The 13,803-nt window shown below is 36.8% G+C and overlaps 1 protein-coding gene across 3 annotated transcripts in view; it reads right to left on the bottom strand.

The window, feature by feature from the left end:
• The window catches only part of tmem67 (transmembrane protein 67), a 160,888-nt gene extending 157,505 nt beyond the window's left edge, over positions 1–3,383 (bottom strand). The window contains exons 1-2 of one of the 3 annotated variants that reach the window (XR_005630735.1): positions 3,142–3,383; positions 2,613–2,701 (exon numbers count right to left, since the gene is read on the bottom strand). Coding sequence is in view for 2 of the 3 variants with exons in the window: in XM_039737301.1 (XP_039593235.1) it covers positions 2,613–2,701; positions 3,142–3,334 (282 nt within the window). In the remaining variant the exon portion in view is untranslated. The remainder of the gene's footprint in view (positions 1–2,612; positions 2,702–3,141) is intronic. The other 2 variants (XM_039737301.1, XM_039737302.1) reach the window with 2 other exon arrangements.
• Between the last annotated feature and the right edge of the window lie 10,420 nt (positions 3,384–13,803).

Genomic DNA, 13,803 nt, shown 5'->3' on the forward strand with positions numbered 1-13,803 from the left:
CTGTGATTAAATGCCTCTCCAGCCAAGGTTTGTTTCTACTTTGAGAAAATGAATGATTAGATAGTCTAAATTCTCCTTTAACATATTCTACAAACATATACTGTAAAATCATGGATTCCTAAAGCTGGTCTTAGCATTAAAGCTGTCTCCACTGCAAGACTGTTTAAATCAATTCTTTAAATATTAGTAAAAATAAGGTAAATTACTCTATTTAAGAAAAATAAGAGAACGCCTGAATTGGGTCAATAAAAACTCTGAACAAATAGATCAGTTAAGACTTAGATGACAGTGAACAAGTGCAGTAAAAATAGATTCACATCTGGACTGCATACATAGTACAGATCCAAAATATTTTGATTGCAACTCCTTTGTGTAGTATTTTCTTGTCTCTGTAACCTGCAACTTCACGTATAGCAGCTCTTCCTAAAAAAAACACCTGTCACCTAGCTGAAAGGATAGTTACTTCTAAAAGTTAAATGAAACATTACAAATGCACAAATCACTTTTAGAGTGAAATGAAAATTCTGGCACAGAGGGATTCAAAATTTGGGAATGAAACAATGGATATAAAAAGTCATCATAATATATTTTCTCTGTACAAAAGGTAGAGACATAAAATCAACATCAAGTTATTTTCAACCTGAATGAATGAATGAAAATGTTCATCTATTTCACCAAAACATAGAAGAGACCAATAGTTCAAATTGCATCAAATGCTGAACGTGAACTGAATCAGAAATAAAGTGTTATGGTTTAACCTTGGTCAACACAAAGACAACTGTAACAAAAAAGTAAAGTATAAGATTAACTGTATGTAATGTTGCTGACCAAAAATGTGCAATATACTTAATCCTACATAATGTCACCTGAGATTCTTGTTCAGTGTGGCAGAATCAGACCTTTTATGGAATGTTCATATTTCTCTGCCTTTAATCTCAATTAAGTCATTTTATGCCTGTAGAAAAGAACAACATAGGATTTTTACATTAACTCTACTGGACTGTGAGAGCCAATGAAGCAGGTATGTTTCAACACAGTCCTTTTGTAGCACACTTCACAGATGCAGTAACCTGTCCAAAAGACGTCATATCTTTTCTAGACTAATGAAAGATAATGTATAGAGTAGATCAGTTTTTCTTTTATGGCTCCTCCTGAAAACAAATCTCAAACCTCAAATTCACTATACAATGTTAAACCCTTTGCACAAAAAAAAAAAAAACCAAGTATTGCAACAGAACATACCCAAACAGCTAAATCTAATGTTTGAGAAAATGCATTTAAGAATTTGCATTTAAATAATAAAGGCTAGAAAGAAAAAGAAAAAAGTAATGTTGTCATCATGACCTCAACTAGCTAAAAAATTCACAGAAGAACTCTGGAAAAACGTAATTGGTACAAGACATAAACCAGGGTTAGTTTAGTTCCTAGTGCTACTTGCAAAGCAAGATTAAGTCTTTTCAATAGTTGACTGAAACATAATGCTGAATGTTGGATAATTTAGAGAAACACTAATTCAAGGATTTTGGAATCAAGTATTGTATTCCCTCACTGCTTTTATTTCCTCTTTTTTCTATACTTAAACCAGACACATTCACTTCTTGTAGGTCATAGTTATATGTCTTTTAGGCTGATATTCAGACTTCACAAACAGAAGAGAAGCTCAATAAATCTGATGTTGCATGTTTTTATGCACAACAACAGTGTGGAAAAAAGAACAACAATGCCAAGACTGTGGATGAACTCTCCATACCTGTTACCACTTCATACACTGCTGGTGCTGGCTTCATCAGGCTGTATGTTATTAGATGTCACAAAAAGGGGTGAGCACACCTGTGCTGGAAGGTCAGCACACATTCACCAAAAGTGACACTGCCAACAGTTTTCAGTATTTAAACTGATATGGTCATGCAACAAGATTGGCAACTGCAGTTGGCATATCTGACACTGAAACAATGGTGCGCTTGTTAATCACAGTTAAAACCAGTGGACCTCAAACGTAGTCCTGGAGACCTCACGTGGATGCTGATTTTTGTGCCAAACAGCTTCTGTTTTTATTGGATTCCTAGCTTAACCATGCAAACTGATTTTTCCCAGATTATGTGTTTTATTGTAGAAATTACAAAACTTTAAAAGTCTGGTAAATATTTATTAGAATGTACCATGTTTTTATACATGTTACAAGGGTAAAATTATATTTTTTACTTAGATTTTTAAGATTTTCTTCATCATGATTTTCATTCTGCTTTTCCAGGTATTGTGGTTATTTAATGCATTATTTAATAATGAGTAAATTACTACATCTGAGACTGAGGTAATTGCATCATTTCAGCTTATTAGTTGCCAATACTATAATATAATTATGGGAGCAAACTATGCAGAAAAGGGCAAACAGACAAACAACAAATGAGGTAAGAATTTAAAGCTGTAACAAAAAGATGTGTTTTTATGAATGCGAAATAAGAGATGAAAATTAAAGACCAAATTATTAAATTAAATCAGTTAAAGATAAAATCACTCACTTATTGGGAAAATGCCATGAACAACATCCAACAACCACATAGGGTTCCCAGGACTTAATTTGAGAACCATTGGTCTAAACAAATAATACTCACCGTTTTATTTTCACCACATTTATGGCATATGATTTCTCCTCCATTGTAATAAGTCAGTTTATACCCTGGTTGGCAAATGCAAAACGTACCTGAAGCGTAAGCACAACGATAAAACGATAAATTAGTGACAACTGCAGACTTTAAGTGTAGCGTTATACAAAGGTTAAGACAACCAAAAAGACTAAATTATCTAAAATATTTAAAGGTCTAAAATGTAATTGAATGGAAAAGCCTATAATTCGTTGTTGGAATCTGTGGAGCAGCAATTCTGACAGAATGCCACTCTACCACAGAACACAGAACACACACACACACACACACACACACACACACACACACACACACACACACACAAAAGCATACCATCACACTTGCTTATACTAGACCAAACTACTGACGCTAATTAACCTGCTATGTAAATTGTTTGGGAAGTGAGACTAAACCGTGTGATAAACTTATCAATATGAATGAACTCCATTAAAACTGAATGGGCGATTAGGATGTTTCTTGCACATGCACAGGCACTTACCACTGGAACTTCTAATCTGATTGTGCCCGCAACGCTCGCAAGCAAGACTAGAAATGTCAAAATATTCCACATTTCCGCAAAGCGAGAGCTCCTGAAACCTTATGGCAAACTGTTCAGAACAGGAAAAACAAGTTTGTAAGAAAACAAATAACATCAATCTGTACAGATTGAGTAGAAGCGTCATCGTCGCCATGGAGGATGACGTAAACACACTTCCGCTCACCCAGAATGCCCTAACACAAGTGGTATCGACAATCGAGCTCTTTCCATTTAGAATGTTTGCGTAAAGATAAGAATAAACGAAGATTTGCAAATTGCCATTTAAATCGTTCCTATGAGATTTTAAGACTCGATAATTTGTTGTTTCAACTGTTAAAAGTATAACACAAAAGATGGCAAAAATAATTTAACCCGAAAATGATATTTCCACACCTGTGAATTTTAAAAACTGGCAAGATTAATGCTATTTCATGTGTATTTCATTAAAATGACAAGGATGAAAAGCAAAGAAACATTGACGTCACGTTGACTTCTCATAAATAAAATTACAATTAATTAATTTTTCTTAATATATTTTATATTTGAGATTGTCCATCCCCTTGTAATGCACAGAGAAGTCATGTATATGATTCTACGATGAGCAGTGTTAAGAGACGGGAATATGATCTGTAAATAAATGTCAGTTCTATAAGCTCTAAAGTTTCCTATAAAACGTACAATGTGGTATGAAGGTTTCAAAACTTTTTAAAAATAATTTTAGTTTATTTATTGTTGTAACAACATAATCTAACACACATGCTCTATGAAAGAAAAAAAGACAGTCCAGTCTACAGCCAATGGAACATATCAAAGCGTTAAGATAATATAATCAACACTTGTATCTACTGCGGAAAATCATTTGATAACAAAAAAACGGTTGTATTGTAATCCCTAAAATTTGTTTTCATCAGAAGTAAAACTATTCATATTTTCACCCCATCACATTTGCGAATTGAGCACATCCTTGCTTTTTGTTTTGTTTCAACGGTTGTTGAAAAATTATCCAGTTTGTCGTATTCTTTATATTTGATTTCTCAAAATGGCATTTGAGGTTGCTCATGCAGTTTCATATTTTGGTTTGTGAGAACTGCATTTTATAGCGAATTACACCTATTTCAATAGGCTCTTCTTCATCAGTCCATTATCAAGTGCTGAACTAATGAAGAGTTGCTCAACACGTTGCAGGTTTATTAGCACACGAAAGTAAGAATTTAACTGTACTTTTCTACACGCGTCTATTTATTTATTAGTGTGAAGTCTTGTTAACTTTCACAAAATGCCCCTGAACTGGAAGAGGGACGATTTGTTTGTTGCTATAAAATATCATTGAAGAACTTGAGATTACTATAGATACATGCACAACAGATTGCCGCAAATACCCTACTCTTTTGGTATTTAGTAAATGTAACGTGTTTTTGAAAGATTTTATTAATTAAAGTGTTCAAACTCACGTTAATTGGTTTGCTATACCTTTAGCAAAACGTTTAAAAAGACCGAAGAATAAAGCTAAAATTACCAAATAAAATAAGGTAAAGTTCTTAGTTGTCACTTTGTCATTTTTATTACTAAATGTACATTTTCTGGAGTCCATTTTCTTGTATTATATTTAGTAAGGAGTTGAACAAAGTAGTCTTAGTTCTAATTAAAACAGATTAACAAACTAATGTATTAAATTGAGTTCAACAATTGATGTACAGATTTTAAAGATATACATTGATTTATTATACTTACTGTCGCATTGCCGTTTTTTGTTTATAAAAAAAAATGAAGAAACGGGTGAATACAACACACGTGAGAGCGACTCTTAAGAAAATGTAATACAGCTATAGACTCTGTTGAATGGCACACGTTTCCAGGCTGCAGACACTGTATGGATATGCAAGTTACATTTTTCCCATTGTATGAACAAAATGACAGCAGACAACTGGACGGACAACGTCATAATTTGTGTGAATACAAGAAAAATGGGATAAGACGGGTGACAATAAAGGTCAGTGGGGGTGAGGGACGAATCACGGGAAGGGGCAGGCAAAATAGTGGTCCGTTAATTTTCGACAGGTTTTCGAGATACAGCAGGAAAGGCGCTTTTGAGTCGCAAATACTATCAGATTGGAGGCTGCTGTCCTCCTTCAGACCAGATTTTCGTCCTTTGTTCTCAATAATGATAAATTATGTATTTATGGAAATATAAAATAAAATGGGATTATCCATTTTTGCAGACAATTTGGAGGATGTGGCGAAATATTGAGTTTGTTAGTGGTCTTACAAACGGGGTTTCAAATATTCAGTGGTAAGTCAAGCAAAATGACACCAGGGCCATTCCTAGCAGTTTGGGGGCCCAGCGCGGTTCAGAAATGTTCAGGCCCACATGGAGGGGGGTCCGGGGGGCGGAGCCCCTCCGTAGCTCAGGAAGGTGTTCTAATAAAACGTCTGGAAAAGAACGATACAATTTAGGATGAAGAAGGGTATCGTGACATACGACGTGAGGGACTGGCACAGATGGCTGCAATGCCAGGGGGCATGACAGGGGCCCCAGGCCCACAGCCTGACAAAAAAAAAAAAAAAATTGTAAGTGGGGCCAGGCCGGGGGCCCCCTTCACGGATGCGTAGTTCGTGTATGCTTTAGAACATCCCTGATGACACCTTTTATTGCCTAACAAAAAAGGTTACAATATGCAGCTTTCGAGGCAACTCAGACTTCTCATTACATCCATAATGGCTAACACGGTACAACACCCTAGTACAACAAATATTCAGTGGAAAAAAACAAAAGTAGTGGTATTTACAAGGAAAAGAATTAGTATTGTGGTAAAACTATAACAAGAAATTACAGAGAGTGAGGAACTTGATTTTTTTAAGCATATGGTTTGATGAAAAAGTTACTTGGAATGTAAATGTACAGAAAATTGTGGACACATGTAAAAAAAAAAAATAAACACAATGAGGTATGTAGTGAGAACTAAATGGGGAGGAAACAGATTAGCTTTGAAAACAATAGATATACCAATATTAGATTATGGTTGTATGGTATACAGCACAGCTTCTAGTACATCCCTGAAAAAAAACCAACTTGACCATATTCAATATCAGATTTTGAGAAAACACACACAGCAGCAATGCAAGTGGAGATGGGGATAATGCCTCTAGAAAGTAGAAGAGAACAATTGAAAATTAATTACTGGGCCATAATCCAGATCAGGGGTCGCCAACTCCAGTCCCGGAGGACCACCATGGCTGTAGGTTTTCATTCTAACCCTTTTTGAATGAGAGACCTGTTTTTGCTGCTAATTAACTTCTTTTCAAATAATTTTAATTGCTTTTCTCTTAAAGACTTATTTATTTTTCCTTAATTAGCAGCCAAGCAATAATGAAATACAAAATGAGCCAAAACAACTGGTGTCCATCATACAATATCTGAAAATAAAGAAAGATGAAGGTCTCAGGAATGTCGACCTTCCCTTCACCCAAACACCAACCTTAAGGTCAGTAAAAGAGGTCCCTGGTGTTAAGTCACTATTTTAGGGCTAAAATGATAACAGAAACGTGAAACCTACATATATATATAATCTTAATTATTGTGAAACAACCAAGTGGCATCTGTTTTCTGAACAAGAGCCATGTCGATCTGCTCAAGTCCCTAAAACATTTGAACAGTGCTCTTAGAAAGAGAAAATCAAAAATTTCAGAAATGTCTGTTAATGCACCATGAGAGCAGCAACAAGCCATGAAATTAAAGGACAGACTTAATTAATGACAGGAATTGGCACCTCATTAAGCAGCTGGTTGGAGTGAAATTGGTTGGAGTTTCAGGCCCTGACTTAATTGGTCTTCTGTTGGCTCCCTCACTTCACATTTCATTGCTGTTTGGGTGCCATTTAAGGAAAAACAATGATGCAATTCAGAGGAACGATGAAGAAATTTAGGAGAACAAATCTTAAAAAACCAATTTGATTAAAATGAATTCACAAGAAGTTAACAGCACAAACAGGGCACTCAATTAAAAGGGTTAGAATGAAAACCTGCAGCCATGGTGGTCCTCCAGGACCAGACTTGGCGATCCCTGGTCCAGATCATCCAACCAAGGAAACATTGAAACCTTGTTGGGAGAAAGATGGGATGAAAATGAAAAGTTTTGGGTGGGAAGTTACGCAAAAAGCAAAAGAACACATGGCAGACAAATTAAACATTACTCCAACAATACCATTACCTGCAATACAACCTACTTCCAGGTGTGATTGTAGATTTTGCACTTTTAGACAAAATGACAATGATAAAGAATTAATTTTCAGTGCATATACTGTACAGGAATGCATTGATGAATATCCCTCATATGTACAGATTTATATAGCTGCATCAAAGGATTTAGACAATAAAATAGGAGTAGTGGTCATTGTTCCAGAGTTACGTCTATGAATGAATCAGTAATGGGATATCCGTCTATGCAGGAGAAATGATTGCATTACTACAATGGATTGAAGAAGTTGGTCCAATAAGATTAGTAATCTGTTCAGAGTCAAGTTAATCTCTATTTATCTTAAATTATATGCCAGAAATAAACATTTTCATGGATACAAGCATATATTGGTATTAAAGGCAATAAAAAAGCAGTTAAAATTGCAAAAGAATCTACAAAATACAAGCAAATACAGTCAGAGGTAGTCTGAGTAAATATGAAGTGATAAACTAATGATGAAGGAAAGGTGGGAAAACAATGGGAGGAAGAAAGAAAGGAATGATGGTATTACAGAGTTCAGAGGACAGTGTGAGAAATGAGATGCAGAAGGAGAAACAGAAATGACGAATGATTGATAACAATATGTAGATTTGGACACACTGGTTTAAACAGTTTGTTTTATAGGATAAGAAAACATCAAATAAGCTTACGTGGATATTGTGGAAAAGCAGAAACAATAGAACATGTGACATTACAAAGTCGGAAGTTTGATGAGGATAGCAGATTTTAGGTTGAAAACCTCATGGAAGTGAAAGTGAATCTTATCTTGGAAGATATTTTGCAGAAGAAATTGGGAGATGCATCATTTTCTATCACAATTTTTGAAGGATACTATTGAGTGAGAGGGCATAGTAGTGAGAATGTTCTGATCTACATTCCATGCCAGATGGTAGCGGTAGTGCACCAAATAGTTTTTTGCCAACCGCCAGTAAATTAACAAGAAAAAGAAAAGAAGGTTTTTATCCTGTCTATAGACATAGAATTACTAGACGCCACATGACCAGCAGCATCATGCGTCAACGTCGCCACCATATTGTGAGTGGCACTGCTGTGGAGTGAAGTAATGGATAAAGATGCCTCACACATGTGCTGCTTGGGATTGTACGAACCACTGTACACTCCAAACCAGATCCCAAGGGATTACATTTCATAGGTAAGGCTGAACAATTGCTTTGGTTATATTTGGCCATTAGAAAATCCCATTTTATAGCAAAGCTATGTATTTATGTGCTCAAGTGAGCCTCCAAACAACTTTTTGGCTAAATGTATTTAGTCACTAACTATGTAGATTGTTGTTAGCTGTTAACATTTCTTAAACTTTAAAGGTTTCCCAAAGAAATCCACCTCAGGAAGCGGTGGGAGGTAGCCCTTAGACGGGATTTTGAGAAAGCTGTCCTGTGATGTGTGCCAAGCTAGTTTGGTAACAGATGCTCTACCGGCATCATGATAAAAGCAACCACAAAGGAGGTTTGATGATTCCTTCTGATATGAGGGGCCAAACAGGCCATAAATCATATATTTCTGTGTGTAATCTATTGGTTTACGTGTGAACACTATTGGTTTATGAATATTTACTATCGGTTTGCATGCATACTTAATTGGTTTGCGTGCGTACAATACAGGTTTCATTCATTTGAACTATATTGGTTCGTGTCCGTATATTATCAGTTTGTGTGTGAACTATATCCGTTTGTATATGCATAGCACTGGTTTGCATATGAACTATATTGATTTGCATGTGTATATCACTGGTTCCAGTACTATTTGTTATTGGTTTGTGAGTGAAATGCATTGGTTTACGCTTGCATGTTATCGGTTTGCGTATGAATTACATTGGCTTGCGTTCTGTGACGGTCTAACAATGGATTTGCGTATGCACTATATTGGTTTCATGCATGTCTTATATTGGTTTCATGTGGGTAACCTGTCGATTTTGCGCTTGAACTCTATTGGTTGTATGTGTGCACTATGTCGGTTTCGCGTATGAAACATATTGGTTATGCGTGCGCAACTCTGTGTATGAACTATGTCGGTTCTGCGTGTGAACTATATTGGTTGTTCACGTGATCTTCAGAGGAAATGGGCGGGGCAAGAAACAGGACCTCAGGGGCCGGTAGAGTCATGGAGTGTAAAGAGAAATGTCTAGGAGACGCATCTGCGTTTAAACGGCACTGTATATTTTTTTCCGAACAATACGTCTGCAAAAGGACTTGGTGGTAATTATTACTATTTAACAGAATCTACCCTTGAGTTTGTAATGAACACAAGGCTGAAGTTAGGTACGTATTGGGCCGTCTTCTTATTTGCTTCCAGGATCATGTTTGCTCGCACCCAGCCACAGTACGTTTTCACACAACTTTTGAAACCAGTTATTCATTCTGAAGGCAAAATATTCTACATTTACTAACGCCTTTATCCAACATACAACATTTAGATACTACTGGTTAGATTCGCCCAGTGCTGCACAGACAGGTGAAGTGACTTGTTTATGGTCACATAGTGTCATTATCAGGACTTGAACCCACGACCTCAGTTTAAAAGTGCAGTCTTAAACACTGCGCCACAATGCTTGCACATCTACAACATGTATATTAATTAGGATAATATAAACTTGTCCAGGACAGATTCCATTGTTAAAGTTGAGTTTAACATTTTCAACCTGTTCAAGTTTTGGTTGAAAATCTCAAATATTTATTTTTTCAAATAATGGATCAGTTTGCGGATTAATGTACACACTGTAGAATATTTTGCCTTGCTGTTAATATAGAAGAAGGTTTGTGAATAAGTAGCTGACTGTAAACTTATACTGGATGTAGCTAGAAGTGAATAAAAAGGCAGCTGAATGTGCACCTAACTTAAAAATAATTACCACCAAAACCTTTCACAAACATACTGTGACGTGCAAAAGTATTCAATCCCCATGAAAGTTGTCATAATTTTATGCAAGACAAAATATTTGTACACATATTTATTCATTCCATATTTTTTCTTATGCTGTAACAAAACATTTCCAAAGTCAAAATAAACTATTTTATGTAGACATTTAATTGAAGAAGAAAATCTCCAAAGTTAGTGTTTACATAAGTTTTAAACCTCTGTGCTTTGGAAGCTCCAGGTTTACACCAATGACAAATTAATTACAAAGGTGGCAGACATTTGACAGTCATATTAAACATAATGAGGTGCTCCTTTCTCTCTGGATATTAAAAGCCCCCTTCGTAGGGGCCGTAGTCTTTGCTGGACAGTCACTGAAAAAATCAAGAGAGAGGAGCATTCTGCTGATGTGAGAAACAAAGTTATTGAAATGCACAAGGTAGCAGGAAATAATTATAAAAATATCAAGAGTCTGATGTCCCATTGCACACTGCTGGATCCATCATCAGAAATTTGAAGGTTCATCACAGCACCCTGACTCTTACTAGAGCAGGCTGTCCCTGAAGACTGAACATCAGAGTTAGACATCAACTGGAGAGAGAGGAGACTAGAAATCCAAACGTCACTCTCAGATGTTTGCAATGGTTTTTGGCTGAAACTGGAGTGAAGGTGTAGGGGTCCACAATTTCAAGAGCGCTCCATTAAACAGGCCTCTACAGGAAGGTGGCAAGAAGGAACCCATTCCTTATGATGGTCCACATAAAAACACATATGGCGTGTTTCCAGTTAAATGTGGGGAGAAGAGTTTATGGTCAAATGAAACTAAAATAGAACTTTTTTTCTCAGACTTCAAAGAGGTACAGAATGTGTGGCATAAAACAAACACTGCCCATGCCACAAGAAACACCAGACCTACAGTGGAATATGGTGGTGGCAGCATCTTGCTTCGGGGATTTTTTTCATGTGCTGGGACTGAGAATCTGAGTTGAAGGGACAATAGATGGGCACAAATACCACAATATTGGAAGTGAACTCATTTCAGTCTACTATGAATTTAAAGCTTTCAAGATGACAATGACCCTAAGCATTAGACCAAAGTGACACTGGGATGGCTAAAAACAGACAGGTGAATGTTTCGGAATGGCCAAGTCAAAGCCCTGATCTTAACCCTGTTGAGAATCTGGGGCACTGTTTGAAAACTGCTGTTCAGAGATACCATCCCACCAACATAGAGGGTACCTAGAAATCATGCCAAGAAGAATAGGGAAGAATCACACCTGAGCAATGTGCAGAACTGGGGTATATTTATGTACCCCAAAAGAATGAAGGCTGTTACTGCAGCAAAAAGGTTCTTGACAAAGTATGAATATGCCTTGTGCCCTGTGTTGGCTGGGATTGGCTCCAGCAGACCCCCGTGACCCTGTATTCGGATTCAGCAGGTTAGAAAATGGATGGATGGATGTTGGGCTTGAATACTTAGGAAAACAATCACTTTGGAGTTTTTCTTTAGTTAAGTTATTTGGAGTTTGATAATGTTTTGTTACAACACAAGAGTTCACATTAAAAAAAACAAATGGATAAATATGTGGACAAATCTTTTGTCATGCAGAAAATTAGTATGACTTTTAAAGGGATTGAATACTTTTGCACATCACTGTATGTTTGTGAAAGGGCTTGGTGGTAATTCTTTTTACCAGTATTTTCCCTTAATTCTGAAATGATCACAGGGCTGAAGTTAGGTTCGCATTCGGCTGGCATTTTATTCACTCCCAGCTACTCCCAGTATAAGCTTGCAGTCAGCTACTTATTCACACAGCTTTTGCAAAGCAGCTTCTTATTCTATTATAACAGTGATGCAAAATATTCTACAGCGTGTACATTAATCGGCATCATTACAGACTGATCCATTATTTGAAAAAATAAATATTCCACATTTTGGTCCTGCACGGGTCAAAATTGTTAAACTCTAATTTAACAAAGGAATCTGTCCTGGACAAGTTATATATATGACAATGTCACAAAACTATGAAAATTAAGGTGGCCCAACGCCATTTAACACTTTACAGTGCCCATTAAATATCACAGTAAATCCCATTTATCTGATCTTGAAGTGGGAATACATTGTCAGTTTCACCCTGATACTCCCACTGGGCGGAGCAAAACTCCGCTGCATCTTAAAAAACGCATCTGTCTTTTCACAAAACTGTGAAAGGTAAGGTGGCCCAATATGATGTAACTGACCCATGCAGGTCTTAAATGTTAAAATGTTTAGCTTTTCATAGAATGGACACTTTAGTCAATTAATATACACGTTATAGATGTGCAAGCATTTCGGTTATGGCTTTGCACTTTCAACCCTTTGTTCGTGGGCTCAAGTTCTGAGACTGACACGGTGTGACCCTGAGCAAGTCACTTCACCTGTCTGTGCGGTGTGGGGTCACCGGGCATAATAAATGTAACTAGTAGTGACTAAATGTTATGTTGCATAATGACGTCAATCGTAAATGTTGAATATTTTGCCTTTAGAATAAGTAACAATTCTGCAAATATTGTGTGAACAAGTACAGCTCCGGGTTGCAAGCAAGCATGTAGATGGGACCGAATAAGAAGACGGCCGAATACGTACCTAACTTCAGCCTTGTGTTCATTACAGACTCAACGGTAGATTCTGTTAAATAGTAATAATTACCACCAAGTCCTTTCGCAAACGTATGGTGCGGAAAAAATATACAGTGCCGCTTAAACGCAGATGCGTCTCCTAGACACTTCTCTTTACACTCCATGACTCTACCGGCCCTTGAGTTCCTGTTTCTTGCCCCGCCCATTTCCTCTGAAGATCACGTGAACAACCAATATAGTTCACACGCAGAACCGATATAGTTCATACACAGAGTTGCGATAGGGTGCGCACGCATAACCAATATGTTTCATACGCGAAACCGACATAGTGCACACATACAACCAATAGAGTTCAAGCGCAAAATCGACAGGTTACCCACATGAAACCAGTATAAGACGTGCATGAAACCAATATAGTGCATACGCAAATCCATTGTTAGACCGACACAGAACGCAAGCCAATGTAATTCATACGCAAACCGATAACATGCAAGCGTAAGCCAATGCAGTTCACTCACAAACCAATAACAAACGTACTGGAACCAGTGATATACACATTCAAATCAATATAGTTCATATGCAAACCAGTGACATACACGTACAAACGGATAATATACGGACACAAACCATTATAGTTTATATGAATGAAACCAGTATTGTACGCAGGCAAACCAATTAAGTATGCACGCAAACCGATAGTAAATATTCATAAACCAATAGTGTTCACACGTAAACCAATAGATTACACACAGAAATATATGATTTATGGCCTGTTTGGCCCCTCATATTCTGAGGGTACCGTCAAGGTGGTCAAAGTAGCTATGTGTGTTATCCGACGGCCGACATTAGGGCAAACTGTCAGTGTATCTTTGATCAATCAGTTTGTTCGGGATGAG

Source organism: Polypterus senegalus, chromosome 15, assembly GCF_016835505.1.
Source record: "Polypterus senegalus isolate Bchr_013 chromosome 15, ASM1683550v1, whole genome shotgun sequence".
Lineage (NCBI taxonomy): Eukaryota > Metazoa > Chordata > Cladistia > Polypteriformes > Polypteridae > Polypterus > Polypterus senegalus.